General features: G+C 43.6%; 1 protein-coding gene across 8 annotated transcripts in view; it reads right to left on the bottom strand.

Moving 5' to 3' along the window:
- The window catches only part of LOC149353066 (uncharacterized), an 83,534-nt gene that overhangs the window by 1,418 nt on the left and 55,279 nt on the right, over window positions 1-26,837 (bottom strand). For all 8 annotated transcript variants that reach the window (XM_089582264.1, XM_089582271.1, XM_089582266.1 and 5 more), the window contains 8 exons: window positions 25,128-25,260; window positions 21,991-23,386; window positions 20,177-20,292; window positions 17,886-18,314; window positions 12,617-12,813; window positions 8,314-8,454; window positions 6,806-6,895; window positions 4,316-4,364 (listed from right to left, as the gene is read on the bottom strand). In XM_089582264.1, the coding sequence (XP_089438390.1) occupies window positions 4,316-4,364; window positions 6,806-6,895; window positions 8,314-8,454; window positions 12,617-12,813; window positions 17,886-18,314; window positions 20,177-20,292; window positions 21,991-23,386; window positions 25,128-25,260 (2,551 nt within the window). The remainder of the gene's footprint in view (window positions 1-4,315; window positions 4,365-6,805; window positions 6,896-8,313; window positions 8,455-12,616; window positions 12,814-17,885; window positions 18,315-20,176; window positions 20,293-21,990; window positions 23,387-25,127; window positions 25,261-26,837) is intronic.

Below are 26,837 nucleotides of genomic sequence, written 5' to 3'. Positions count from 1 at the left end.
GCTGCTACATGGGTGAAATCAATGCTGTGTGAAGTTGGCTCAGTACACATGAGGTGACATAAGTATGTCAAATCCTTGTCAGCTATAAGTCTTAAAAATGAAGAAAAATGTCAAGATAAACGGAGTTTTCAGAAAATCAAAGTACAACTGAAATTTTGCTCTGCACTCATACTGTATAGTAAAAATTTATGCCGTCTACCTGGCTTTATTTTGAAATGCAATGTAACTACACAGACCAAGCACTTAATTATACTAAAAGCACTCCCATGTTGTGGCAAAGCAGTGCGAGAAACATAGTCTGCAAAGAAGAGCAAATATAACTGTGCTGATAACGCGAAGGCCACAGCAGTCACCCTCCCTTGTCCCTTCTTGGTCTGCCTGGCGAAAACTCCTGGGAAACACTCTCGCTTGCCTCACATCTCACCATCCAAGCTTCGAAGACTGGGGCGAGACGTGTCAACCAGAATCACATGAAGTAGACAGTGGTGGTGAGAAACGTACATTTGAGTGCACAGACTTGCCATTCAGATTGCAGCACAGCATGCATTGCAATACGTAGATCGTACCAACCTCTAGCTGATACCTTTTTTTCGGGGGGTTTTTGCACGCCAGACTTTGAGATATGAATCCGAATTTTGACTAGCCTGCTTCAAGAGCTAGAATGATAAATGATATATCAGCAGTTATATTTCAATTTTTTTGTGTCTCGCGTGACCTGAAGTACAACTACACATAACTGTCACCGTTCAGTTGATGAAACCGAAACAGCGTCCAGAAGAAATTCAATTAAAAATCATTTAGCGGTCACAGGTGAATGCCATGGGGTGCTCCATGTATACCAATGTCTAACACATCAAAACGTGCAAGCAAAATTTTGATCTACAGTCCTTTAAGGAGTTTGCTCTTGCTCACAAAGCCTCTCTGAGTCAACAGCATTGACTTCTACTGCATTTGAAAGTGACCTGCAGTTCTCGAGCACCAGAGTATAATGCTCATATGTTAAGCATTGAGAGTACCCATGTAACCATGCCTTGAGAAAAAAGTGGCATGTGCTATTCAAATATCACTATACTCCATCTAGTTCCTAGCAGCCCTAGGGAAGGTAGAGACCTCCTCAGACAATCAGGACAGCACATTAAACGTGTTTCTCTGCACAGTGTCACCTGTGTCTCGTTGCCTTGTGGTGTACATGGAAATTATTAGAAATGCTCTCTACTAGTGCACTGCACGGGCTCGGGCCAGCCCGGGCCCGGCCCGGCCCGCGGGCCGGGTCGGGCTGGGACATGATTTGTTTTGCCGGGCCTGGGCCGGGCCCGGGCCTGAAGTTGCGGGCCCGGGCCGGGCTCGGGCTTAAAGCTGCGGGCCAGAGCCGGGCTTGGGTCCGTACAGAGACGGCTGGTGTCCGACTTTTCATTCACTATTGCAGAGTGAAGTACGCAACTGCGGCATTGAAGCAGCGGACGGATGAGCTATGAGTTATAGTACGCGGTGAGAAAAAAACTAAGCTTTATTTATTGACTTATTTATTTCCTTATTTCCACACCGCGGTGCAGTAAGAGTACCATTCAATCGGCCTTAATTGGCCATTGATCGTTCGTCATCCCAAAACATACCTATACACTATTAGAAATGTATTCGGGAAGAACATATTAGTTTAGGACGCTGATAGTCTTCAAACACATACCGTGAAATACTCAAGCTTGTCGTTTCTGCTGAAAGGCAACCAGTGGCTATGAGCTCAACCTGTGAGATCGCGCTCACTAAAAAAAATGTCATCCTACTGCTTGCTAGGCGGCTTTAATATTTATACTTCGTGGGCGGCAGAGTATAGCTGATTAAAATCATGGGGGACCGCAAAGTGGACTACTACGCGTGTATGCAGCCCTTTTTATTTATCACTCGGAACTTCCAAGTTTATTGTTGCCCACGTACACGAGATCACTCTCCAAAAGACGGGCCTGGCGAGCACTGCTCTTAATCACTTCCTTATGGGTTAAATAGAACAAACTTTCTGGAAGCCAAACTGCGGTTTCAGTACCTTTGTCGGCCTTATTGTTGTTGTAGCTGTCTAATTTCTCAGAGTGAGCAGTATACCTCGAGCGCTACTGTGAAACGGGCCGGGCCCGGGCTGGGCTTTACTCAGGGATTCACGGGCCGGGCCGGGCTCGCTAGAGCGATAATTTAGCGGGCCCGGGCCGGGCCCGGGCTTGAAGCCACGGGCCTGGGCCTCAGATTGAGGCCCGTGCAGTGCTCTACTCTCTACGTACTATAAGCGTATGCATGCTTATGTGCGCTAAACGCATGCATTTTGTGGGAGGTTACACCATTTTTCACACATTTACTTCAGTGTATGTAAACAGAGACGCAATGATAGGGATAGATGGATGGAAGTTAGGAGTGTCACCTTTGAAACGGGGTGGTGGGAGTTCCTGCCATGCTCCGCTTTTTATTTCTTTTTAAGCAATCCTTCAAACCGAACGGTATTATCTGTAAATTTGCCATACTTTTTTTGAATACAAGTTTTAATACTGAACTTGCAACCTTATGTCACTGCCCTGCTTTTGAGTCACCAATATTCCAATCGTTTTTTTTTTTTTATATAACTTTTACCGCCGATTCATTCACTTCACCTTTGTTATCTCTAAATCCTAGGGCCTCAGGGAGAGTGACTGTACCTGCATTGACATCCGGATCGATACTGCCACATTCTAGTATAATATGTTCAATTGTTCCTATTATTTACCACACACTGCACATGTGTCATATTCTTGGTTAATTTTTTTTTTTTTTTTGTAGCTTCACATTGAAACGCCCTGATCTACCATAGAGGGATTCTTTCCTGATTTGCCTTTTCCCATTTCTATATAGTTTTACAGTCTTCTTCTTTTCCACTGAATTAATTCAGTTCTTACCTTCTGCGTTTTTTACCTGTTGTTTAGAGCTCTTTACTTCTTCGTCACTGTTTCCTGCATACTTACTGGTTAGTTTGATTTGGTTTATGAGGTTTAACGTCCCAAAGTGACTCAGGCTATGAGAGACGCCTTAGTGAAGGGCTCCAGAAATTTCTAACACCTGGGGTTCTTTAACGTGCATTGACATCGCACAGTACATGGGCCTCTAAAATTTCGCTTCCATCGAAATTCCTAGTCCTTTTCTGCCACTGTGAGTCAACGCTCTTTCTGTATATGTAATTAAGCACATTAGCTGCCAATCTACTATTGCCCAATTTCCTCACGCGTTTTTCATGTAACATTTTAATCTGAGCTTCCCGTGCTTTGAACGGTACCCAGCCCATGTCTCCCCGTACTGCCTCATTTGTGGTTTTGCTGTGGGCACCTAGTGCTAATCTTCCAACAGCTCTCTGATTTATTTCTAGTCTTGACTGCACTTGTGCCCTTAGGCACAGAACTACATTGGTTTGGTTTGGTTTGGTTTATGGGGTTGAACGTCCCAAAGCGACTTAGGCTATGAGAGACGCCGTAGTGAAGGGCTCCGGAAATGTCGACCATTCCCATTCTCATGCCCCCCGGGAGGGACGAGGTATAAATACGAAAGATCAATGGGAGACCTTACTACTGAGCTCCGACCCAGCGACTCAGCTACAACTCGTCCGACTGGCCGAAGCCGCCGCCGAGAGTCAAGACCTTTCGGCCGTCGTCTAGGCGGGTAGCCCTCTGGCTACCCTTTGTCTGTTGGACATTAAAGTTTTCCTATCCTATCCTATCCTATCCCTGGACCCATAAGTATAGCCTAGTGGCACCATCGCCTTGTTAAATCGGGAGCCATTTTTGTGAACAAACTGATGATTCTCTTTCGGACTTAGAGCGGAAGAATCATCACTCTAAGCAAAAAATAAAGAAAATTTATCGCTCATACCTTTTGTTACAGGCAAGATGAGACTATGCAAAAGACTGGTGCCCCATTTAAGGCCAGTGAACATACTGAAAGAGGCAGCAACAATGACGAATCCAGTCTGAAGTAAGGGGTCCTGCTTTGAAGGGTGCCGTCATTTTGGAAAAAATATTTTAGCCCACACAAGAGCCACGCATGCTAAACTCGGGAAATAGCGCACGCAGCATAAGAGTACGGTAAGGCTGAATTTGAAATTTTTGTTTGGCACATGTACCCCATGAAGCATGCTATTTTATTTAGCGTAAGCTATCCCATATGCCCAATTTTATACTGGCACTTTATACTGCAATGTCAGAGCAACACCTCTGCCCTCACTGCAGATTTGGTAGTGCTGCAAGGAACTACTGAGATGGAGTATAGCTTGGCGCAGAACAAATGCAGTGAAGGCAGTTACAAAACTTACACTGGCGTGATATGGCTCTCTCCATGCCCTCCTTCTTTTCTTTAAGAGACTGAAAGAAGAAAAGCACATGTAAGAGCACTGCACTTTCCACTGCAATGTTATCAAATAAGCACCTCATATGCAGACTAACCAGCAAATAACATGTGCAGAAGAAACATGAAGCCCCCAAACAATGACTGTGACTAAACAAACCACCTTTCTTTTCTCCTGACTGAACACCACAGCAAATTGTACTGCATTGTACTGCCAACACCTTAAAAAGAATCACCCTGATTCCTCTGCACAAGGTACATCATAAAGATACAAGGAAGCAGGACACACACTGAGTGCAGACAGAGAAAAAGTCTTGTTTCATCCTTATACAGCCGAATCTCAAAGGGCACTGAAAATTTGTTTTAATTGTGCAAAAGCTTGAATTAAAGAGAGCCCAACCAGGATCCACCTATGCGATGCAATGTTGACAGGACCACACTGTCAGTTCAAATTAAGTGAGTTCAAATTACCAACATTCCATTCTATTAATGTAGTGTGTACTTAGCGCAGAGCAATCAAGATGTTGAGAAAAAGCAAGTATTAATAATTGCGGAAAGTAATGAACAAAAGACATGCGAAATCTCATCTTTGCCTTCTGTTTCCCATTTGGCTGTGTACAGCGATCACATGAAATACTTGCAAAATATGACAAGGAGATGCTTAACAGGCGTAACCTTCAGCAGCTTCCCACCAAGGACTTCTAAGATATGAAAGTATGCTTTCAACAATTACAATCTACAATAATTTTCAACATAAATTCATGGATGCTATATGTGCTCAAATTTAAAGTAAACTTTAACCTTGAAAATTTTCTTAGCACCTTGACAATTTTCTAACCAAAATATGCCATCAGAAACTAGAGAGAGCCGACCTGCATGTGGTGCCTATGTATCTGCGGGGTGTGTGACCTATATGTGTGACCTCCAACTGCTGCTCTTAACTCCGATTGCATCGTTGTGCAGCTGTTCCTTTTAAGCGGCGACTCCATGATACCTGTGGGGAGTGCACACCACACACCCAAAGCCACCCCATATCAGGCGTCAGAAAGGGGCATGCATCTCTATGTGTCTCGTGCTAGCTCCCCCTCGTACCCGCCCCGTCGCACTTGTTTAGCAAATTTCACGCTAAGAAGAGCGCCTGCAGCAGCTGCAATCAGCTCAGACTCGTTGCGTGGAAGCCAAGAGAGCCGTACATCCTCTGATTAGAGAGATTTAGCATAGAGCAAATTGTTTCCGGAAGGAACCACTGTGCGTGCGCCGAGTGCCCCGAGGATGCCACAAGGCGCCAGGTGCTGGTCAGCAGTTTGCACGCCTGCCCTGTCGGGACCAATCAGTGTGTGCACACTGGCACACTATGCTAACCTCTCTATTGTTGCACACCGCCATGCCGGTGACAGCATGCGTGTAAAGCAGGTGCTGACACCTGCTTTACGACCGCAAGACACCTGGCGGGTATAGATCTGGGCACTGCGCTTCCGCCTGCTCACGTTTGTTGCCACGAGCATCCGCAGACTAGCTCCGGCATACATGCAGGAGCACAGGCATGTGGCGCGGAGTTGGGGCTTTGGTTGCATGTGCGCCGCGGTGTCCTCCCAGAGAAGTATACTAAACACATGCAGCAAGAGTTCCAGAAACATTATTCACTCAAGACGAATACTTCGAGATTTCGAATACCAAACATTTGGATTGAATAGAATATTGAGTACTTTACTTTTCGGCCGAATATTCAAAATTATTGAATATTTGCACATGCCTAATTTTATGTAGTGCGCTTTATTTATAAATGATGACAGCGGTCTTATTTGGTGCTTTAAGGTCTTCACAACATACTGCCAAGATATCTGACTAAATGCGCCAGCAGATTTTTTATTATGATAGTGTCAAGGAAGGCCATGCCCCTTTTCTCCCATGGAACCCATCCACTACTTGAAAGGCCATGGAAAGTACAGTGTATTATGTACACAGCTGAAAATGGTAAGAATGGTAGCTAAAGACATGTGCAACATTTTGTATATTTCAATTTTGTTAACTTCTGGCTCAGTGCAATGCTTTATTTTTCTTTTGATTGTGTTCAATAATCTACAGTTTGGTGCACTACAATGCACAATGTAATTGCCACTTCATGAATTCATGCATTTGCCACTTTAAAACACACAAAATCGGTCATTTTCTCACAGTAGCGAAAGAGTTAACGACACAGCCCTGCATCTCTTCAGCACATATGGAGCAGTACAGCAACAGATCTGGAATATATAATTATCAACAAACCAAGGCATACAAGAGAACTGATTTTCCCATCATTGCAACCATTCTGCTTCTGCATTTCCAGACGCCTGCTGCCAACAAGTAGCACCTCTCTACAAGAGCCATCAGTAAGCAGACTAGTGCTTTTGCCCATATGCCAAGCACCACTGCTGCATTTTTAAACAAACAAGAAGCAACAGACAAAGACACTCACGGAGATTTGGTCAAGGGCATTTTGAAGTTCTGCACTTTGCTGGGAATGTTTTTCCTGTAGCTTGTTCAGCTCCATCCTTAATTGCTTGTGCTGAAGGAGAAAGAAGGGAAGAAAATTCAACAGTAGCACAGAGTATGAGCATTGTTACAAAGCTGACAAACTTAAATGCAAGCAAACATGACAAAAATATTTTTACACCCATCTTGGAAGGGCTGTGACGATGTGTGATGTGATGTAAAATAAAGAGTAGCTTTCACCGCTCCTCTCAGATGAAGTTCTCAACACCTTTCACCCTCAACTTGAGTGGTGCTGCTGGCATTAGAGTGGATTAGTGTGGAAGCAGACTCTTGCTAACATGCCATAGAGGAGCAAGCCCCATGAAAGAAGTAGGACTTTACTTTAGCACTCAATTTGTGAGCACTGCACACGTCATATGGCCAAGTAACTTGGCTGAGGTGTCCATGATAGGACTGTCTACTCGCTGCCTGCAACAGCTAGACAAGCTCAAGGTGGCGGTTCAGGTCCTCTTTAATGTCTTCACCATGCTATCAACAGATGTCAAAAAAGCTAAGTACAGAATTCTATGGTATTCAAAAAAAGGTCTATCACCAAGTTAACGCTAATGTTGCAGCAGTACACATACAAAAACATGTTTTCTAGTAAACTCATACTGTCATCATCACCAACAGCCAAGCAGAGTCTACTGCAGCAGAATTCCAGCAAAATTTTCTCAAGACATCACTTCATCTAACCCATCTTCCTCCGAATATGTTTTTCTTCTCTAAGTATCCACTCTGTTACCATTGGTTACCACTCTGTTACCACTCTGGTAAATGGTGGTAACACCATTTACCAGAGTGGTAACAGAGTGGTAACTGGTAAATGGTGTTACCACCATTTACCAGTTCAGCACATAACATATCCTGCCCAGCTAAAATACCCTCACAGTTTGCAACTGCTCTCTACTCCACGTTGTGTCCTTTCTCTTGAGTAACAAACCTACCCAACACCTCCACCAGAAAGTGTAACAAACACAGAAGCACTGAGACAGCACAGAAGACTCTGTTCTCTGACTATATGGCTTTCACACACGCACACACCATATCCTCGTCGCGTGCCCGCTCAGTAGCATGCAGCAATATATATGCCTATAATTTTTCTTTCCACTGTTTGCTGCAGTTTTTAGCCTCATTTCTAGCCTTTCAGTTGGCGTCAAAAGTTTCAACCCCACAGGTGAGTGCTGGCAAGGTACACAGTTTTTATACACTTTCTTTTCAGGGATCTGAATAAGCTGCTGTTCATAATTTGGGTGCATATACCTTGTACCATATATATATACCAATACGCAAACATTTCGAGTATAAACCAAACACCAAGCATATCCATGATAAGGCTGAAGTAATGCTGAATGCTGGAATAATCCAGGCATGGGCTCTGAAGAGCATGCGGAAGTAGCTCAGGAAGTAGTGCAGGAAGTACCCAAATTTTTTTCAGCTCAAAACCCGTACCTCAAAGCTGTGCTCTTCTTTTGCCTCTGGCACTTGGGCTATGGTGAAGCTGCAAATCAACTTGAAGCTATCCATCAAGCACATTTTGATGCTCTGGCAGCCCCGCTCGGCATCCTGAAGCAGTCTGTTGCACTCAGGAGGCTGCAAACAACACAACACAGATACAATGTACACAGCAAGTAAACAGAACAGTCAAGAATGGCAACACTTGTTCAGATGAATACACATGTGAACATTTTACTTCTCTACAGCTGCCCACAACAAAAGGGAAAAAAAAATCATCAAAAGAAAAATCAGTTTACTCAAAATACAAGAAAAGATTAGATGTGCAGCTACAATCACTGTGTGCACTCCATGTGCACTTGTAATATGGCGTGTTGGCAGAAAAAGATTCATGGTAAAATGCCGCGACTTTGCTTCACAGGTATAGCAACAATTTGGCAAGCTGTGTAGCAATTTGCAATAGCTGTCACAATGACAAAAGTGCTGGAAATGACCTCCCATGAGTGACCGCCCTGCATCCTGTACATCACCTGATAACTGCTGAGAGCTGCAACTACTGCAGCTGAGAACACAATAGATGTAATGCCACCCCTCTCCTTAGAGGAAAAAAAAAAAAAAAAAGTTGCCTTTGTAGTAAAACATGCCCTATCCAGCTGTTTGGCTGATAATTGTTCAGATCAAGGATCAAGGAGGTTTGCAAGGATTTTCATTCGGTGGCATTATGGCAGTTCAAACAATTATGGGACTTCACAAAAGTATCCAAACACAACTGACCAACTTGACAAAGCCTGCTAACACATAATGTCAGCAGCACCACCGCAGCAACATGGAGAAGCCCCCTGATAATAAACTTCATGAATGATTGACTGATCATGTAGTTTATTATCAACTGATCATACTCTTCACCTTTCGTGCAACAATAAGAGTGAAAACAAATCAATGTACGACAGAAGTTATCAAAACTCACAAAAACCTATGATAAATACACCAGTAAAATGTATTGTGGGGCTAGTTGGTTCATTCTCAGAATTCTTTTTGAGCACACAAAGACGACACTATAAGACAAGGGAGACAGGACGGAGCGCAATCTTTCAACTGTTTTATTCAGGAGAAGTACAGTGGAACCTCGATTATACGTCCTCCGGTCATGCGACGACCCGCATTTTGCGACGAATTTGTGCGGTCCCGGCAAAACCCCCATAGAGACAATGCATTAAAAACCTCGGTTATACGACGCAAATTTGAGAAGGACCCCGCTTCGTAGGACGGCTGGCTCGTACCGTCCGTCAAAAAAGGTCGTCAGCAAACGCAGGCCGGGATGTACCGTATTTTCGCGATTCTAAGCACCCCCCCCCCCCCCCCCCCTATTTTCGGAAAAAAAAATTCTGAAAAAAAAAAAAACTTTGCATGCGAATATAAGCACCCCCGTTTTTGCGCGGAAGAGAGCGTTGCCGAGGCCGCCAAGTGCACTTGCTCTCTTTTTCGTCGAGCCTGTGCAGTCGGAGTCCCAAGGAGGCGCGGCCTGCGTGTTGTTGCCACTGAGAGACGGATGAAAAGGAAAGCGCACCGGCCCGCCTACTGGCGTGAGCCAAGCCACCACCGCTGCCGAGGAGAGTTAAAAGATCAGAGGAAAGATAAAGAGAAAAGATAAGACGCGCGTCCCAGCAACAGATGCGTCTCCAGGAGCCGACGCTGATGAAAAAACAGATAAGCGGGCGAGGCCGCGCTCGCCCAAGCGAGGACAGCGGCGTCCACGGCGCTTTTTGTAACGGAAGTAATGGATGCTTGCGCCCCACGATAAAACTTCCCGAAGTGGACAACGATGCAGAGGTTTGCGCTCCCATTCCTAGTTACGGGGACGTGTTGCAGAGCGTCCACAACATCCGACGCTTTGCTTGCGCGCGCGACGATGTTGGCGACCTACTGCCGGACGTGGCAGCCCTCGAAAGAAAGTTGATGCGCCGAGGTTGGGCAAAGGTGCAAAAAAAAAAATTACCGATTTTTTTTAAACGGTAATAAAGATTTTTTTTGCAAATCTGTTTCAAACAAATGCTGGGTTTTGTCTTTTTTAATCTGATTGGCGTACTTGCCGCGGGCTTGAAGCCGGTCAACAGTTTTCGGCGCAAGGCCGAGCGCCACTGGCCGCATTCTTTGATTTTCGATTATACGACACCCGGATTATACGACGGTTTCGCGCGGTCCCCTGAACGTCGTATAATCGAGGTTCCACTGTACATGATATTTATACCCTTGTCTTATTGTGTCCTCTTTGTGCGCGGAAAAAGAATTCTGGGGATAAGTACACCCCTATGCACAGCATTCCCAAAAGCAAAAGCAAACGAAAAATATATGGCTTCATGCAGCTCACAACAGACAGTAGCAAGACTTCCTAACACTGCATCAAGTAAACACACACTGGAATGAAGCAACCTTAGGAAACGCTAAGAGACTGCGGGAAGAAACACCATCCCGTTCTTGGCGATCCCGCCAAGAACACAGGCAATGCATTGCATTCGGCGCCAATTTTGAGCCAGACAGCGTGAGCCGCGGACTGGCCAGGCAGGCTGCCAAGGCTGCGCAGATGCTCCTGTCAGCCTCACCCGTAATACTCCAGTTGGCGCGGCCGACGGCGCACACGCCACTATGACTGTCGTCGTATCTGCGTCTACCAATGCGCTCTGAATGTGAAAGCTGGGCAGCTCCTATTATTACGTACGTACTCTGCTCAACCACTTGCGCCCACGATACAATTTTACCTCAGGTTTGTTTTGAGCCAGCAACGAAATTTCATTACACTGAAAGAGCAGTAAAATCAACTTCGTTATAGTATTGAAGCTAAAAATAGATGGTGTTCTATGGATGCGAAATTTTGAATACTTCATTACACTGAGGATTTAGTTATACTGAAGTTTGTCAAATCAAGGTTTAACTGTACACAAGTTAAAACTTCTGTCACAACACAATCTGAGGCTCGCCGAGCTGCAGAGGCTCTAAAAGAGGGATAAAGAGCTATTTTTTTATTGAACAATTGTTTGACAACGCTAACTCAAGTCAGAATTAAAAGAATCTTATCTTCACTGATTGAAAAGAAACCAACTGGATAAATCCTCCCAAAGGATGATGTTCTGCGGGCATGGTTGCTGCTAGACAGTGCCCACTCTGGTGCTAAATAAGTAATACTACCTTTCTTGTCCCTCGCGGCTACTAAACACGTTCACCGTTTTCTTACATCAACGAATTTCTTTAACAAAACTGCTTATTTTTTTATTCCTGATTTCGATTGTTATTGCAATAAAGATCATGCATTCGATCCTTAAAAAATATTTGCAGCAAACACAAAGTCAAATTAACATACTGGAATTTATTATTCCTCACAATACAGAAAACCAACTTCCGGCTGGTAATGAGCGATAAAAATTAAAGAATGACCATCATCAGGCTAGCTTATAGTGAACGTCTTACCAGGAACTGCCAGAAAAGGAAACCGAGGGGGTTGCGTTGGGATGCTACTGACGTCGATCTTCATCTACTGACGCGCGCTCGCAAAGTTCGCTTCTGAGCTGTCCCCTTCTTTATCGAAAAAACTGCTCAGCATAACGCCATCACTGTCGTCCTCGCTCCCTCAAACAATGTACACTTCGGTGTCTGAGTCACCATCATCTGAAGAAGATGACGACGAAGAAAAGCGTCTTTTCCGCGAAGACGGGCCAGGAATACACGCGTCGCCTCCGCCGGATGCCATTTTTAAAACCCAGGTTGCCATACGAAAAAAACGTTTATGCGGTAGAAGAAAACGAAATAAACAGGTAAGTGCTGCCATCTGTCGAGCAAAATGCCATCTAAGCCACACACGAGCGCTGATCGTCCGAAACGCTGAAGGGAAGAACCTATTCAGCGAGGACGAGCTACAGTCGTCCAAAACAGTTTGGGGACGGCTTGGCAAGGACGAGCGCAGCTCGTCCAAAACGATTAAGGGGTTAAGGTAAGAAATATGCAAGTATCATAAATAATATGCTATGTGGTAAGGAATCAAGCATTCCCTCTTCTCAACTGCCATTTTATAGTTCTCACTTGCAAAATATCCCCTACAATAATGCCTTTTGAGAAAATGTGGGATTGAAATAAATATCGACTCACCCAAGGAAAAACAAAAGTATGCAAGCAACAAGCACTTTAGAAATAACTCCTGATGCAGCAATGCTGCCTCCCACATCAATGTTACCAGATTCTGTAGTACGCTACTAAAGAAATCTTCAAGTGTTATGTCATAATCACGTATCTTTTTAGAAAAGCTACAAACCTCAGTGCAGTCAGACGCAAAATCAGCAAGGGCATCAAGTGCCTGTTGAACAGATGCTTCAACTCGACGAATCAAGCAGATGCTCTCGTCAACACGCTTTTTGAGCAGTTCGTGATCCCAGAGCTGGACAATGGCGCAAAGATGAACGCCAGGCGATGAGATGCTGCAGGAAATCACAGGAAACCCACTCTTCGAGGCTGGGCAGAAAGAAACAGGGTGGTCACAGTTTCACCTCATGTCGATTTTTTTCATCTAATTAGCAGATTGAGAACCTCACGGAGTAAAGGTGCTTAAAAGATCAAGCACTTCAACACACTACTACTTTTCACAGTAGTGAGCATGCTAAGCTGTCAAAATGCAGCCATTATTACATAATTTTATTTTTTCTTTTTTTTTTCTTTAACTGCGAAGTTTCTGAGAAAGCTGTATAGCTTTCCTTTGTAGCCATTTGGCTGCGCTCGGGTGGATGTGAATGAGTAATTACTCCCTCATTAGAATTTTATTGACCATCATACAGATAAACCATTTGGGCAAGTTAGAGAAACAGCTTCAACATGAACTATGATAATCAAAATCTACTTTAAGCCACTTACCAACCTATTATGACAGCAATGCAGAAAAATACTGCTGAAATAAACATGCTCTTATCGTGTAAATGTATAAAATGGACAAACTCTGTATGACAATGTTAAAATCAGCATAGTGTAGATAGCAGGGCAGAGAAACAGAAGAGGTTCTGGAATGAAAAAAGGAATAATAACTGTATCATTTAAGAAGTGCACACCTCCGTTGTGCTGTGTGGAAAGAGAACTATCCCACCAGAGAATGGGGAAGGGGGTCACGTAGCAGTGCAGTGTTATGATACTTTGCCATAACTCTCCCTAAAACTTCAACACGACATAGAGGCCAATTATAATGAAATGCAAAAAGAAAACATAAATGACTCCATGAAAACTACCATTCTCAGCTGAAACATGAAAATATACTGCATGCCTTGATGTTCTTGGCCTTAACTGCCCATCATTTCATAACTGCTCATACCCACATAATTATATTTTGAGCAATTGTTTCATACAACAGCATGAAAACCTCAAATTTTTTGCAATTAGCACTACCTAAATATTTCTGTACTACATGGGGAACAATAATATAGCTCTGTTGTCTGCAGCAAACTCCGGATGTTTTTTGAACATTTTGTGTTGATAACCACATCACACTGCTTAGAATCCCCTCTCTCCGGTACAAAAAATCGTCAAAGTGATCATCGACGCCCATGCACCCAGTGACGCCACACACATGCAAGGTTACTCATAAAAAATTGCCTCAATTTAGGCCGCAAAATGGGATATTTTAAAATTCACTTGAGCTGCAACAAAACATCGCCCTGGTACGAAACCTGGCAAAAAGGACCAGAAAACTGCAGAGAATATACCGTGAAAGTTTTAAAAAAATCTGAGGAGGAAGAAAAAAAAACGGAGTTAGCGCTGTTCTAATGCAACAAAAGTAGTGTATAACCTACAGCCAACTCTATCCAGGAGAAGGCTCAGTATGTAGAATCCTTTTCACTGACCAATGAGATGACAAAAAGAAGCTTGCGAGATGACCTCTACCAATTCAATGCTTGTCGCCTCAAAGGTATTTTGTTGTGTGAGAAATTTCTGTCTACTGTAATAGCTCTGTAGCCCATTTATTAGGTCTTAAATTCTCTCCAAGTATGTTTGTGATCAGGCAGAATGTATGAAGAAGAATGAAAAACAGATAATGGCTGAACTACATAGTATGGCCTGAATGCATAATGCTTGAAGGGCAGTTCAGACCTTTAAATGTTGATAGGAAATAATGCTTTTTTACAAATCCTAGCAAACCAAAAACCTTTTAGAGACATCTAGCTAGACGTCTCTGAGAGGTTTTTGGTTTGCTGGGATATGACTCCAGTGAAGACAAAATGACCCTACTATATCTGTTTCTTCAGAATACAGGGTATCTAGCAAGCTACTACTCTTTTCAAGTTCCCTGACCTTTCTATGTTTTGCCTGGCTGTATCAGTCAAAATTTCTAGACACTGACACAGCCCTGTCTGAGGAATGATGCCCCAAACCTTTCCAAACACAACAAGCATGCTAAGCCTAGCAACTCCGGGTGAACAGCGAGCTACTACGGCGCCCGAGCCTGGCGAGCGGCGTCACCGCAAAGAAAAGTGCCGCTAGTGTGGATGCACCCCTAATGTTTTGTTCTTTCTGAAGCGAACGCCGAGTACACAAAACAAGTTAGCAGCGCTAAGGTTTGCAGTTCCAGACAGAGTCCAGCACATGGGGTGACCCTGCATGGTCGCATGCAGGCAGTTATCAGCTCCCAGCGTAACGTACCATGCGGGCAAACTGATGCACATATGAAGCAATTCTTTTGGCTGGCTTTTTTTTTTTTTCTGAATTACTGGCTGTCAAGTTGGGGGTGCGGCCCTTACATGAGTATGTATAAATCAATGAATAGGTTTTTTTGGCAGGCCCGCACCATAAGGTACAGGTCTGCCTTCTCCCTACAAATTTCGCATTTGGGTTCTATGGAATCTGGGTTTCTTGCGTGCACATAAGGGCTGTTGAATTTCTTAGTCTATGAAGGTAAATCTGATTTTTGCTGAGGTTTTTGACGGGTGGTGGATATATCTGCTGCTCTAATCTGAGATGTTGTAGTATGTCATATGTTTTGAGTTTTACAGAAAGATCTAGACCATATAACAAACTGGTGTTCAATGTGGCTAATGCCGGTCAACACTGATAAGTGTAAATTAATGACTTTCAGCCGTAAACTTTCAAACTCTTCTTTCACCTACTCGCTCAGCAGTAATCATGTGACAACAGCGTCCTCATATAAATATCTCGGCATTCACCTAAATCAAAACCTTTCCTGGTCGACACACATTAATAAAATTACAGCTAAGGCTTCACGAACCCTTGGATACTTAAAGCGTAATCTTCATGGTGCACCATCTGACACTCAAAAACTAGCCTACCAGACGTTTGTCCGCCCACAACTACAATTTGCATCACCCATCTGGTCACCTCACCAAGCGTATCTAACACGTAATCTCGAATCTATACAGAATCATGCTGCACGCTTCATCACTCGCGATTATAACCGCCATTCCAGCGTCACTAACATCAAGTTATCGCTATCACTTGAGTCTTTAGAATCACGTCGTACCGTAGCTCTTCTTTGCTAATTTCATAAAATGATTTTCAGTCTTCACAGTCACACATTACCTTTATCACGGCCATGTCGCACATCTCATCGCCTCCATAATCATAGCAGCTTTACGCGTATTTTTGGTCATACAAAAGCATTCAACATGTCTGCTCTCCCACGTGCCATAAACTATTGGAACAACCTTCCTGACGATGCTACTAATACCAGAAATCCTGCTACATTTCGTGATAAAATAACCGCAATCCTCGCCTAGTGTCTCAGTTCTCTGTATTCTTGCGAAAAATGTTTTATTGCTGCTTATTGTGAACTAACTTGTGCACTTTTTAGCCTCACTGTCAAATCGTGTTCCATTTCCATGTTGCCAAATTTTGAAACTTGTAATTATTGTGTGTTGTATTACTTTATTTGTATTCTACTGAGTGCCTCCTGCTAACTATTGTATAACGTTTTTCTTCTGTCGTTTTTTTTGTTCTTTTGTGTTGTTTGTTTTTTTTTGCGCTGTTCTCTAACTTCTATGTACTGCCCCACTCACACAATGCTCCAATGTAAAGGAGCCTGTGAGTAACTTGAATAAATAAATCAAACTGGCCCAATTCCGAGCTACATCTATTGGGGTCCTGGGGGAGAGAAGCTCAGGCTAAGTTGTGTGCCAACTCGTTCCACTCCCTACCCTGGTGGCCAGGTGTCCACGCCAACTGTTTGACGTCAGTGTAGGCTTGTCTGGTCTGGAGAATAAAGGATGCAAGCAGGAAATCCTACCCATAATGAAGTTTTGGTGTGCTATTTGAGTCTGTGAGCATGTATTGCAAAGCGGGATGTGTAGCCTCGACAGCTAAAGCCACCTCTTCTGCTGTTGTTGTTATGGCTGACTGCGGTAAGTCCATCGATTGTTTGCCTTTTGTGGACAAACGCCACTGCAGCTATATGGCTGATCACTGTGTTAATCTGAGTTGTCATTTTCCTTGACTTGGCCAATTTCTTTAAGGTACCCCTGACAATTGCAGGTTCCCCAGGTCGCTGACACCCTGCGATCTGACGCAGTTGTTTTAGAATAATGGGGATTTCAAGTGTCTGCTGAACAGAAAATTGTATGGCTGAAGTTCAGGCAGTTTCTTCTCTTATGTCATTGAGATTGTGCACAAGACACCGGGCACTCCAGTTTATCTTTCCGTGACCATAAGAGCTGTGAACTGTGAACTATGTCATATTATGTCGTAAAACATATACTGGCAGATGCTTAGACTTACAGCCATCGCCCTAACAGAGGTGCTGCATGCGCACTTATGGGTACTTATAAAAGTCTGAGACTCCCACCCCTCAATGGGACACCGAGTGCAAATAGCAGTACAGGTGTCGCCATCACCGGTTGACCTCGCAAGTAAAATGCATGTGTTGACACCGAATTCTGGGTGCGGATCCCAGAAGCTATGCTACACAAAGAAACCATTTTTTTCACACCAGGAGAATATGTACTAGCTGGATGCCAAAACTCACTCCCTACATACTGACCACTACATCCAATACATACAGGACAGGCTACACTTGGTGCAAGCACTGCAGTGGCTACCCTGGTAGCCTTCAAACATTATGGAGCTGCCACATATCCAAACCATCCCTCCTCCAATACCTGTCTGAAATTCTAAACAAAACCATGCTGCCTTTTAGTTGGAATTGTGAACTGTTGTTAAGCGACATGCAGCACCCTTTGCTTTCAACTCCTTTCAATGATTGAACTAACACTGCAGAGGGCTCAGCCACAGGAATTCTAAAGCACTTGGAAGAAAGGATGTTAAGTTTCAATTTCAAAAGCAAAAGAGGGCAGAGGGGTAGTGGGAGGAACCCACATAACTTCAAAATTTCTCATGACCCAACAGACCTCAAATTGACAAGGCTGTGTTGTACCTTTCATGTGCACTGCCTGTAGTGAAATTAATGTAAAATAAGCTCATCACACAAGTGAAACAGCTCATTACTTATATGGCACAGGTCTTATTTTCCCATGTGAACATGGGTTTGACAAGGACCGTATGCAAGGCAAGTAGAACAGAACTGGAGCAATGCCTACGAGACTGTGTGCCAGGTTGGTCCAGTTGCTCCCCACCATAGGTTGCATTGGCCTTGAGCTTCCATGATGCGGGATTGTCCTTGCCCTGCTGGCAGAGCACACAGCTGCCTCCAATTGCATCCGGGGCAGAATGCACAGACGTGATACTCCAGTCAGGCCCCATGCGATGCTGCCAGTGCTCCACATAGTTTGCTGCTGGTTCAGCAGGTGTGGGGTAGACGTCATGCTCAGGAGTCGGGTCTGAGTCAATACCCAAGTCAGGAGAGGTGTGGTATGACCTCGAGTGGGAGCAGGAATGCTGACCAATGACCGGAGGAGCCCGCAGAGAGGAGTCCACAGGAACCTGGTGGGGGCTCAGCCGGGGAGGCGAGGCACTGCTAATGGCAGTGACGAAGCGAAGTGAAGAATCCGGTGTACCCACCACAGCGCCTGGCAGAAGACAATATCTTGTGTTACAACAGCTGCCAGTTTCTCAAGGCTTAACGCACTGAATAACAGCAATATCCTCACAATGACAAGTTAGAGTCAAATGAAACAAATGGCTTGTTCTCATGCATTTCTCACACAAGACCAATCAGCACAGGTTCTTATATAAAGACTGCATTATTTTATCTGGATTAACTTGAATACTAAGCAGCTTCCACCAGAACATTAAGCTGCTTTCTAATAAAATTGGGGAGTTGTAGTCTACCATACGACAGCTTGCACACCAAGAAGGAACCGTAGTATTAAGTAATTTTAATAACAAGTCATACAGACCAATTTTGTCCATTTATAACTAAAACCTTTTTGTGCACAGCAGCAACAACCGACTGTACTCAACATTATATCTTATCAAGAAAAGTAACTGCACTTCTTGTGCAGTTTCTTGAGCACAAACTGGGACAAAACAATGCATGAATTTTCAAGAATTAAGCACATTTACAAGATAACATGACCCAACTGTAGCACCAATTCACTGATAAGCACGGACATAAAAATACCAATGCCTGTATCCGGCAAAAGCTTGAAACATGTAACATGCTTCAAGAGAGTAAAACTATCAAAAAGAATGGGGACAAAAGACAAGAAAGACAAAGATATGATATACTAACAATACAGTGTCTTTTCTATGTGTGTTTCAAGTACTCCGTTCTCAACCTTTCTGCTCGGTTTTACTTCCCTGCACATGAACCATTTGGCTCACAAGCATGCTTCAATTTTGCTATGCTAGATTACAATTGCAAAGCTGAGTAGTAAAAAATCGTTTGAAGGTAAAAGCATGCACACACTGTACATGCGGAAAATGAACAATTCTATTAATTACATAGATAAACTTGTGCAGTGTTTTTTGGTCAAAACTTTTAGGCAGTGTACGGCCACTTTACAAAATCCCATGTGAAAGCGACTGTCGTGTACAGCAATACCCTGTTATTTGGAAATCCGGATAATTCGGACTGCCAGCAGCCCCTGCCAACACCCACATAAGTCTATGCAACAGACTATAGTTAATTTGGATGCAGCTAGGCTCATACCTATCAATTCAGATGGGCTCCCGGCTGTCGGTTTTATCACAGTATGAACACCACAGTATGAACACCACCATAGGCCAAATATCCAATATTCACATCAAATATCACATCAAATATCACACGTGCACCACCGACGTGTGCGCAACAGCCGGACTGATGACATTTGGAGAGTCCCATTGCCAAAAAATTGTGCCACTGCACAGCATAGTTTCACTCCAGACTGTGGCAACCACCACCAAGCCACACATCAGCCAGCCAGATTAGTAGAATTGAGCAGTTTCAGAAGCCACTGGCATGTCCCTGGTCCTTTCATTTGAACACTAGAAGACATCTTGCCATTCCAGCATCAACATGCATCCCTTGTTTCCGTCCCTGTGGTCCTTCTGTTTTTTTTTTGTGCTCCAAAACTGCATGCTTGTCGCACACTCCTCGCAGTTGGTGTGATGGAGCCTCCTCACATGCAACAAAATCCCTCGTAAGGAGTCTCCACAGCTACCGTGTCGCAATGCGAAGGAAGCCGTGGAGGCCTGTACCATTTTGAAGCATTTCTGCATTGACGTTTCCGACAGTGTGCACGCAGTAAGCAATCTGATGTAACTGCGAAAAATTATAGTTGCAATAGGAGACAACCATCACCACGGTTTTCAGCAAATAAATTTACTATGATGCCAACAGTTTGCTGACCTCCCCCCCTCCCTCCCTCCCAAAAGAAGGCATGCAAAAGAAGGCATCACCAAAAAAGCATAAAGGTAGGGCTGAGAGGAAGAAAGGAAGTCTTACCGGAACTGTTTCCAGACTGAAACTGTTCATTTACTCGTAGCTCAAGCCTCAAGCATTTGTTCTCGTACATTGCTCTTTCCAGCTTTAGTTTGAGCTCCATCACTACATTCTGTAAGCTGAAAAGAAACCCAAGCAAAAAATAGTAAGTATTCAAGCTCAGTACATGAGACCCTCTAAACGAAGTGCCTTCTATAAGAGTTTCACAGAAATAACTTTTTAACAGGGTAGTTGGCTCATGCCTGTGAAACAGGTGTGCGCTTTTGTGACGACGACAGGGGAGAGGACAAAATAAGACAGGACAAGGGCGCAACTTTACGCTTTAATCATGAAACTTCAATCAATCAATCTTTCATTTTCTCTCAAATAGAGAAGATGACAAGGCTAAAAGTTCGCAAGCTTGACAGAGGTCCTGTCTTCCTTTACAACTTGGCAGTACAGCAGAGCAATGGTAAACAAAACATGATTTCTTCAGACAAACGGAAAGTAGAATATATTAAGGAAATATGAAACAGTAGGCAAAAAGCAGCCCTATTCATTACAGCACAAAAGAAAACAAACATGCTACAGGGAAAAAAAAGAAGAATATACTTCGTAAAAATGTGTGCATCATAAAAACTTTAGAAGAAATCGTTTAATAGCACGACTTGAATGCTGAAAAGGGTCAAACAATTCTTGATTGAACTTATTTAGTAAGACAGGTAGAGTAAGGCAGATAGACTGTTTGGTGTAATATTCTCTAGGTGTCAGCACCAACCACATTTTTTTACGACTAGTCTGCGGGACGTGTTTGTCACAAGTTCACCACTGCATGAAGATCTGAAACTTATGAAAAGTCTGTAATTATATAAAGCACAAACTAGTAGGATTTCACACGTAAAAGAAAAAAAAGAAGTAATGTGTAGGAGAACAGTAATGTACACAGGCAATGCATCCTGCCAAGTGAGGTTACATAACTAGCTGAAAACAGGTGGTGGGAGTAAGAAATACAGAGGTCAAAAAAAGAAAAAGATAAAGGGCATATCTTGAAAAAGCCAATAAGAAAAAGGCAGTGAAACATTCAGGGTTGACATGATCAGAGGACAGGATAGAAACTATTAAAAACTGAAATGCTTGAGCATGGAAGATCAAAGCATGTATTGAAAACCACCCAACAAGGTTCATGTATCTCGAAGAAATAACAAGGCTAAAAAGGTTTAAAATTTTAAAGGCGTGTGTAAGCTAGCATAAAAATGGCAAAAAGTGAAAAGAGAGAGAAAAAAAAAAAAACTCCACCCTGTTTCTAAAAACGCAAATGGGGTGTTCTCCTCCTCTATCATCCTCTCTTGTTAGCAAATGCACGTTTCCGGCAAAGAAACAACACTAAAACAACAAAACACGCGCACGAGAACTGCTTGCTCGTGTTTGCTCGAGAACAACTTTCCAACTAAAAGTTCCGGTGGAGCTTCCCTGTTTGCACGACTGGTGGCGCTCGTTTTTCCGCAAATGGTCAATTACGCCTCTATGCGACTAACCAGCTCTGCTTGAACTTTGAGCTGTACTTCTCTGTGGCATGTGCTGCTGCGCTGCCTCGAGGGCCAAATGAATGCTTGCACGCAACGGTAAATGCTACCAGCAAGTAGAACCTCCATCACATGTTCCCACATTTTTAACAGATGTGACAGGTGCTGTACTAGCTTCCCAAAGTGACGTAAATAGCTTCCCAAAGTGACGTAAATCTGTACATGCAAGGCACCTCAAAAATCTACCTTGGTAATAAAAAGGTGCAGCTCCTGCATCGATTATTATAACACAAGGGCACACAGCAGTAAACCTACCTTCTGTTTTGATCTTGCACTTCCATGAATGCCATGACATGTTTCTTGTCAAGGCTCATCCTTGCAAAACTCTTGCTTTGCTGTGCTTCTCTGCCAACAGCCTCCAGTGTTCTCTGTAGTTCATCCCTTTTCCACAACAGCTGCTTGTGTGCCTCCTTAGAAGCACCAAGTTCTTGTTCAAGATGGTTGCAGCGAGTGTCCATGCTCTCAAGTTTCCCTTTTGTTGCACTGAGTTCCTCCCTTAGCTGTTCGGCTAAATGTTCAAACTCCTGAAGCTTGTTATTGCAAGCCTGCAATTCTGCTTCAACCTCACTTTTCTGTGTCCTCAGGTTATTGCACTCCTCTTCACAGCTGTGAAGTTTGCTGTTGACTCGCTCGACTTCATCCTCTCCGGCACTCACTTCAAGGATCAGCCTCTGCTTCTCTTCGTAGAGTGATTGCTTTTCACATTCAAGGGCATCCAAACGCGATGATAAATCAGAAATTTTGGCACCTAACTGGTCTTTTTCCATTCTCAAAAGTTTGTTACTTTGGCTATACTCATCAGAAATTTTCTTTGCAGCTTGCTGTTCATCCACAGCCTTTTCTAAGTTTTCCCTCAACAGACTTTCTTGCTTTCGCAGAGCAAGCAGGGTCTCTCTGAGATCTTGGTTTTCCACTCGCAGCCCTTCCAACTCTGAAAACGCCGCATCAAGGTCATGTTCCAGCTTCATTTTCTCCCGAGATATACACTCACCCATCTCTCTCAAGTTCCGGATTTCTTCCTGCTGGTTTTTGTTCTGTGTAGACAGTGCACCCAATTTAGTGACCAGCTCAGAAATCTTGTTGCTAGAAGACTCAAGCAGCACTTCGTGCTCATGCTGCACTGCTTCCAACTTTTGCGACAGCACGGTCTTTTCCTCAGAGAGGTTCGACACTTCGTCCCTATGCAGTGCTTCTTCCTTACCCAGCCTAGCAATTTCTTGGGCCTGCTGTCGAAGCTCTGCTGCTAAGGTGCGGTTTTCATCCCTCAGCTTCATCTCTTCCCCGTCTGGCCTCTCAAAACTAGAACCTCTGGCTCGTTCCAGCCGGGAGGGCTTTTCAAAAGACGAATGCCGCTGGGGCTCCCTTAGGGCAAGATCAGAGTTCCTTTGCACAGCTGCCTTGTACTGCTTCTCCAGAGCACAGTGCGCTTCATGAAGAGACTGCAGCTCCTTCTGGCAGTCTGCAAGCTCTTTCTCCAACTGCACCTTTGCATTCTGCTCACGGACAATGGCCCGCTTCAGAATATCCTCTCGCCTCTCCTTGCACTCCAGTTCCTTCTTGCATTGACTGAGTTGTTCAGCAGCACTCCCTTTAGAATCTGCTCCGGTTGCTCCAGGGGTGCAAGGCTCTGTAGAAACAGCTTTCCCAGAAGCTGCAATTGGAAATGTTTGCCATCAAGAACAAAATCACAAAGTGCACCTTTATTATATGAACAAGTTTGCCATTTTTCTTGTAGCACATAATACTTTCCTTAACTACACACAGCAGTTTCAAGGCTCAAAACGAAAGCATTATGCACAATTAACACACGGTTACATTAAAGTATAGAGCTGCCAACTGATTTTTCGGACCCGGTGGGACTTGAAATGTGGTCCGAATAATCGAACAGTAGAAACCTGTGAACTTCAAAAATATCAGTTTAGTGGGATAAAATCACCTTTAAAAGTTGGCAATTTCACCTTCTGCTATATTCTGCCCGCAAGTGATAGCGTTAGTCTATACTGGAGTCAGAGTCATATTTCTGCCATATGTCATACTGCATATTACAGATGCCGCTTAAGTGGCCTGCAGGTCATGCTGCAAACCATGCCATAGACTCACAAGCAATTCTGTGCTACTAGGCCAGAATGCATGCACACACTCCGCATGATTTTGGCAGAAGCACATCATGTGAAGCAAGGAAGAGTCCGTTTCCACGGCAACAATTCCGTTTCCCTGGCAGCAGTAAAATGCCCTCATTTTTTGTGAAGTATGACAACTGCTATCCAAGCCCCATCAACAAGAATGACACACTCTCTGCTATTTTCATCTTTAACATATCTAGAGAGACATGTTTCAATACCATTCTTTACACCAGAATAAAACATATATGCGTTAATACCAGGCCAGAATAAAATTCAAATAGCAGAGTGCATGGCTTTAGCCACAATCAATACAACTCAGAGAAGTCATGATCACAGGGCTTGTGTCCAAATCTGACAATCTTTCACAGTTGCTTGTTGAATCAGCAATTTAGTTTGATGCGATTTGGCTGTTGCCATCCCAACTTAAATGTTAGCAAGCACACTGGCATACATCTTTCATATGTGATATGGTGAAAAGAGCTTTCTTGCCAGCCTCACGAGCAAGATGACTTCTACAAAGGTTTAAAGCTATACCAGTCATTAAAAATAAGCTTACATTTAAGTGAAAGTAAAGCAAGTTGGTTGGGGCGCTCTGAAATGAAGAGTGCCAGACAACTAAGAAGAAAATGCAACGAAAAGCAGACAATGTTCATCCTGATTTTGTGTTTCTTCTGTGCCATCTGCTGCTTATTCCATTAAGGTGCTGTTTATCTCAGGCTGCTTCTGCTGGCATGGAACGGAGGGGACAAAAGGCTGCCTGCACACTCAGAAATGCATTAGCACCCCTGAAAGTTAGGTATAGTAACAAACACTAATCATGTGAACACCACAATATAGCAAAGATTTAGCATAAACTGGACCCTTTGGTAACTTCAGAGTCAAAACATTCGCTCCCCAAGCTAATTCGTGAGGCGATGAATAAGGAACATTAGAGCTGGATGTGAACACCTGTGCCGAGAAATGCTGGCTTGGTAACACCAATTGTTGCAAAAAACCGTGCACCTCACTGTTCGTATTTTGTTCCGGACTCATGGTACAAGGCATATTGTACTAGCTAGTGGAAACTTTGTAGTGTGCAAGCAAATGCCCTTTGTAGCAGCAAGGCACTCTTCTGGACGCTGATCATGTGAACATAGAGGCATAGATAATCATTTAATATGACCTCTGGTCACAATGCTTTCCACCCAAGTTGTCCACGTGAGAAAAGGAGGTGAATTCTAGTTGCTGTCGCCACAAGGTAAGTCATGAACACAGCCAAAATATACAAACCAAGATGCTCTGTGAGAATTTCCTGTAAAACTTCATTATTTATGACCATTTCCTCCAGGCGAAATTGCAGTTTGCGCATAGACTGCACGAGGGACTCTGTCAAATCCTTTGGTTGTTGAGGTTCAGGGGTATCCTGAAAGAGAAAATTATAGGTAAAAATAAGATAAGTGCGGCCATGTGAAAACATGAAGGGCATGTGTAATTGAAACCAAAGTACAAAAGAATAGCAAGCAAAAAAGAAACTACAGTCAACAACCGATTTTTCGGACACCCTAGTGAAAGTGAGAATGTCCGAAAAATCAAATTTCAAAAATCACTTTACATCAACTTCTATTTGTTAGTATGGCGGAGGAAGGCTCAGCACTTTTGTGCACGTTCTTATAGTTAACATGACTAACTCTCGCTGCACGTTATATACAGAGACGCTGGGCAGTGCGACCACTTTCATGACCTCAGTGCCCTCAGCACGGACTGGGGCGAAGTCCAGAACAAAAAAGCGATCCCGCTGCTGTGCAAACTGTGCTGCACCAGCCATACACAAGGCGTACAAAAAAAAAATGTAAACATAGCGATAGAGATAAGAAAGAACTAACGAGCGGCTGAAACAAGCGCTTCATCAGCACTGGCCTTTGGCATAGCATTGTCAATAGTGTAGAACATCAGAACAGAGCTAAGACGTGGCAGCTAGTAGGCTGGTTAGCTAATATTGAATAGTTCATTGTTTACCTATTACTGTTAGTCTCCCCATTCATAGAGAGGCATGTAGCTCACCATAAGTAATATCCATAGCAGTTTTTTTAATTTCAAAAACGCAGTAACCCTCGGCGCTGTGGCCCAACAAATTTTGGCTGTTTCGACGAGTTTCGTGCACTGGAGGGGTTGCTTTGCCTGCAAGTTTTTTGAAACTGCATGTAGCTCATGTAATGCCCCCTTGCAGGCCTTTGAGGTAAAAATAAATAAACAAATATTTTGGCAGTACACCGCTGACAATGCTGTGCCGAAAAAGAGTTCTAACAAAAGGCTATTTTTAAAAATTATGTAAAGTCTTAAGTGAAACACCCTGTAGGCTTGATGATGGGTTAATCCACTTCACAGTGCGATAGTGCACTCCTGCAGCACACTTTGTGATAGGCCGCCACAGAAACAAGTAAAATGACAAAATGTAGTGCTGCTAGATGTGATAATTTGCTCAATACCTCATAACAAGACAACTATGTACGACACAAACAAAAGGGAATTCATTTAAGTGCATGCTAGTGCTGTCTAGTAAAGCACATCAGCAAGACAACCATGTCAGTTAACACTTATAAAATTCATATCATGTTTACCCAGCCTATATGAATGCTTGATTTATTTAAAGATATAAGTGCAGACAGCAGAACAGGCACCTGAATGTAGACAGCACAAAAAAAAAAAAGGGGATGTAGGAAGAACACAAAGACAACCAACTCGCCCAAGCGTTGGTTTTAGGCATCCAAGATTACACCACATTCTTAAGAATAATGCTGCACAAAAAACTGGACAGGACACTTAAGCTCGACCTTAAGGGCATGACGTAATAGCAATAATGAGTTTATGCCCATATATGCGGGATTAATCATTCTCTACTTTACATTCATTGCTCATACCACCCCTGGCACTCTGCAATGGCAGGTGCAACCACCAGTGGGGCTTGTGAGACTGATCCGGTGGGTAGGTTGTCATGACATC

This window comes from Amblyomma mixtum, chromosome 3 (assembly GCF_055824585.1).
Source record: "Amblyomma mixtum isolate Tamu chromosome 3, ASM5582458v1, whole genome shotgun sequence".
In the NCBI taxonomy this organism is placed as follows: domain Eukaryota; kingdom Metazoa; phylum Arthropoda; class Arachnida; order Ixodida; family Ixodidae; genus Amblyomma; species Amblyomma mixtum.
The sequence above is the reverse complement of the archived record's forward strand: the minus strand, read 5'-3'. Positions and strand labels throughout refer to the sequence as shown.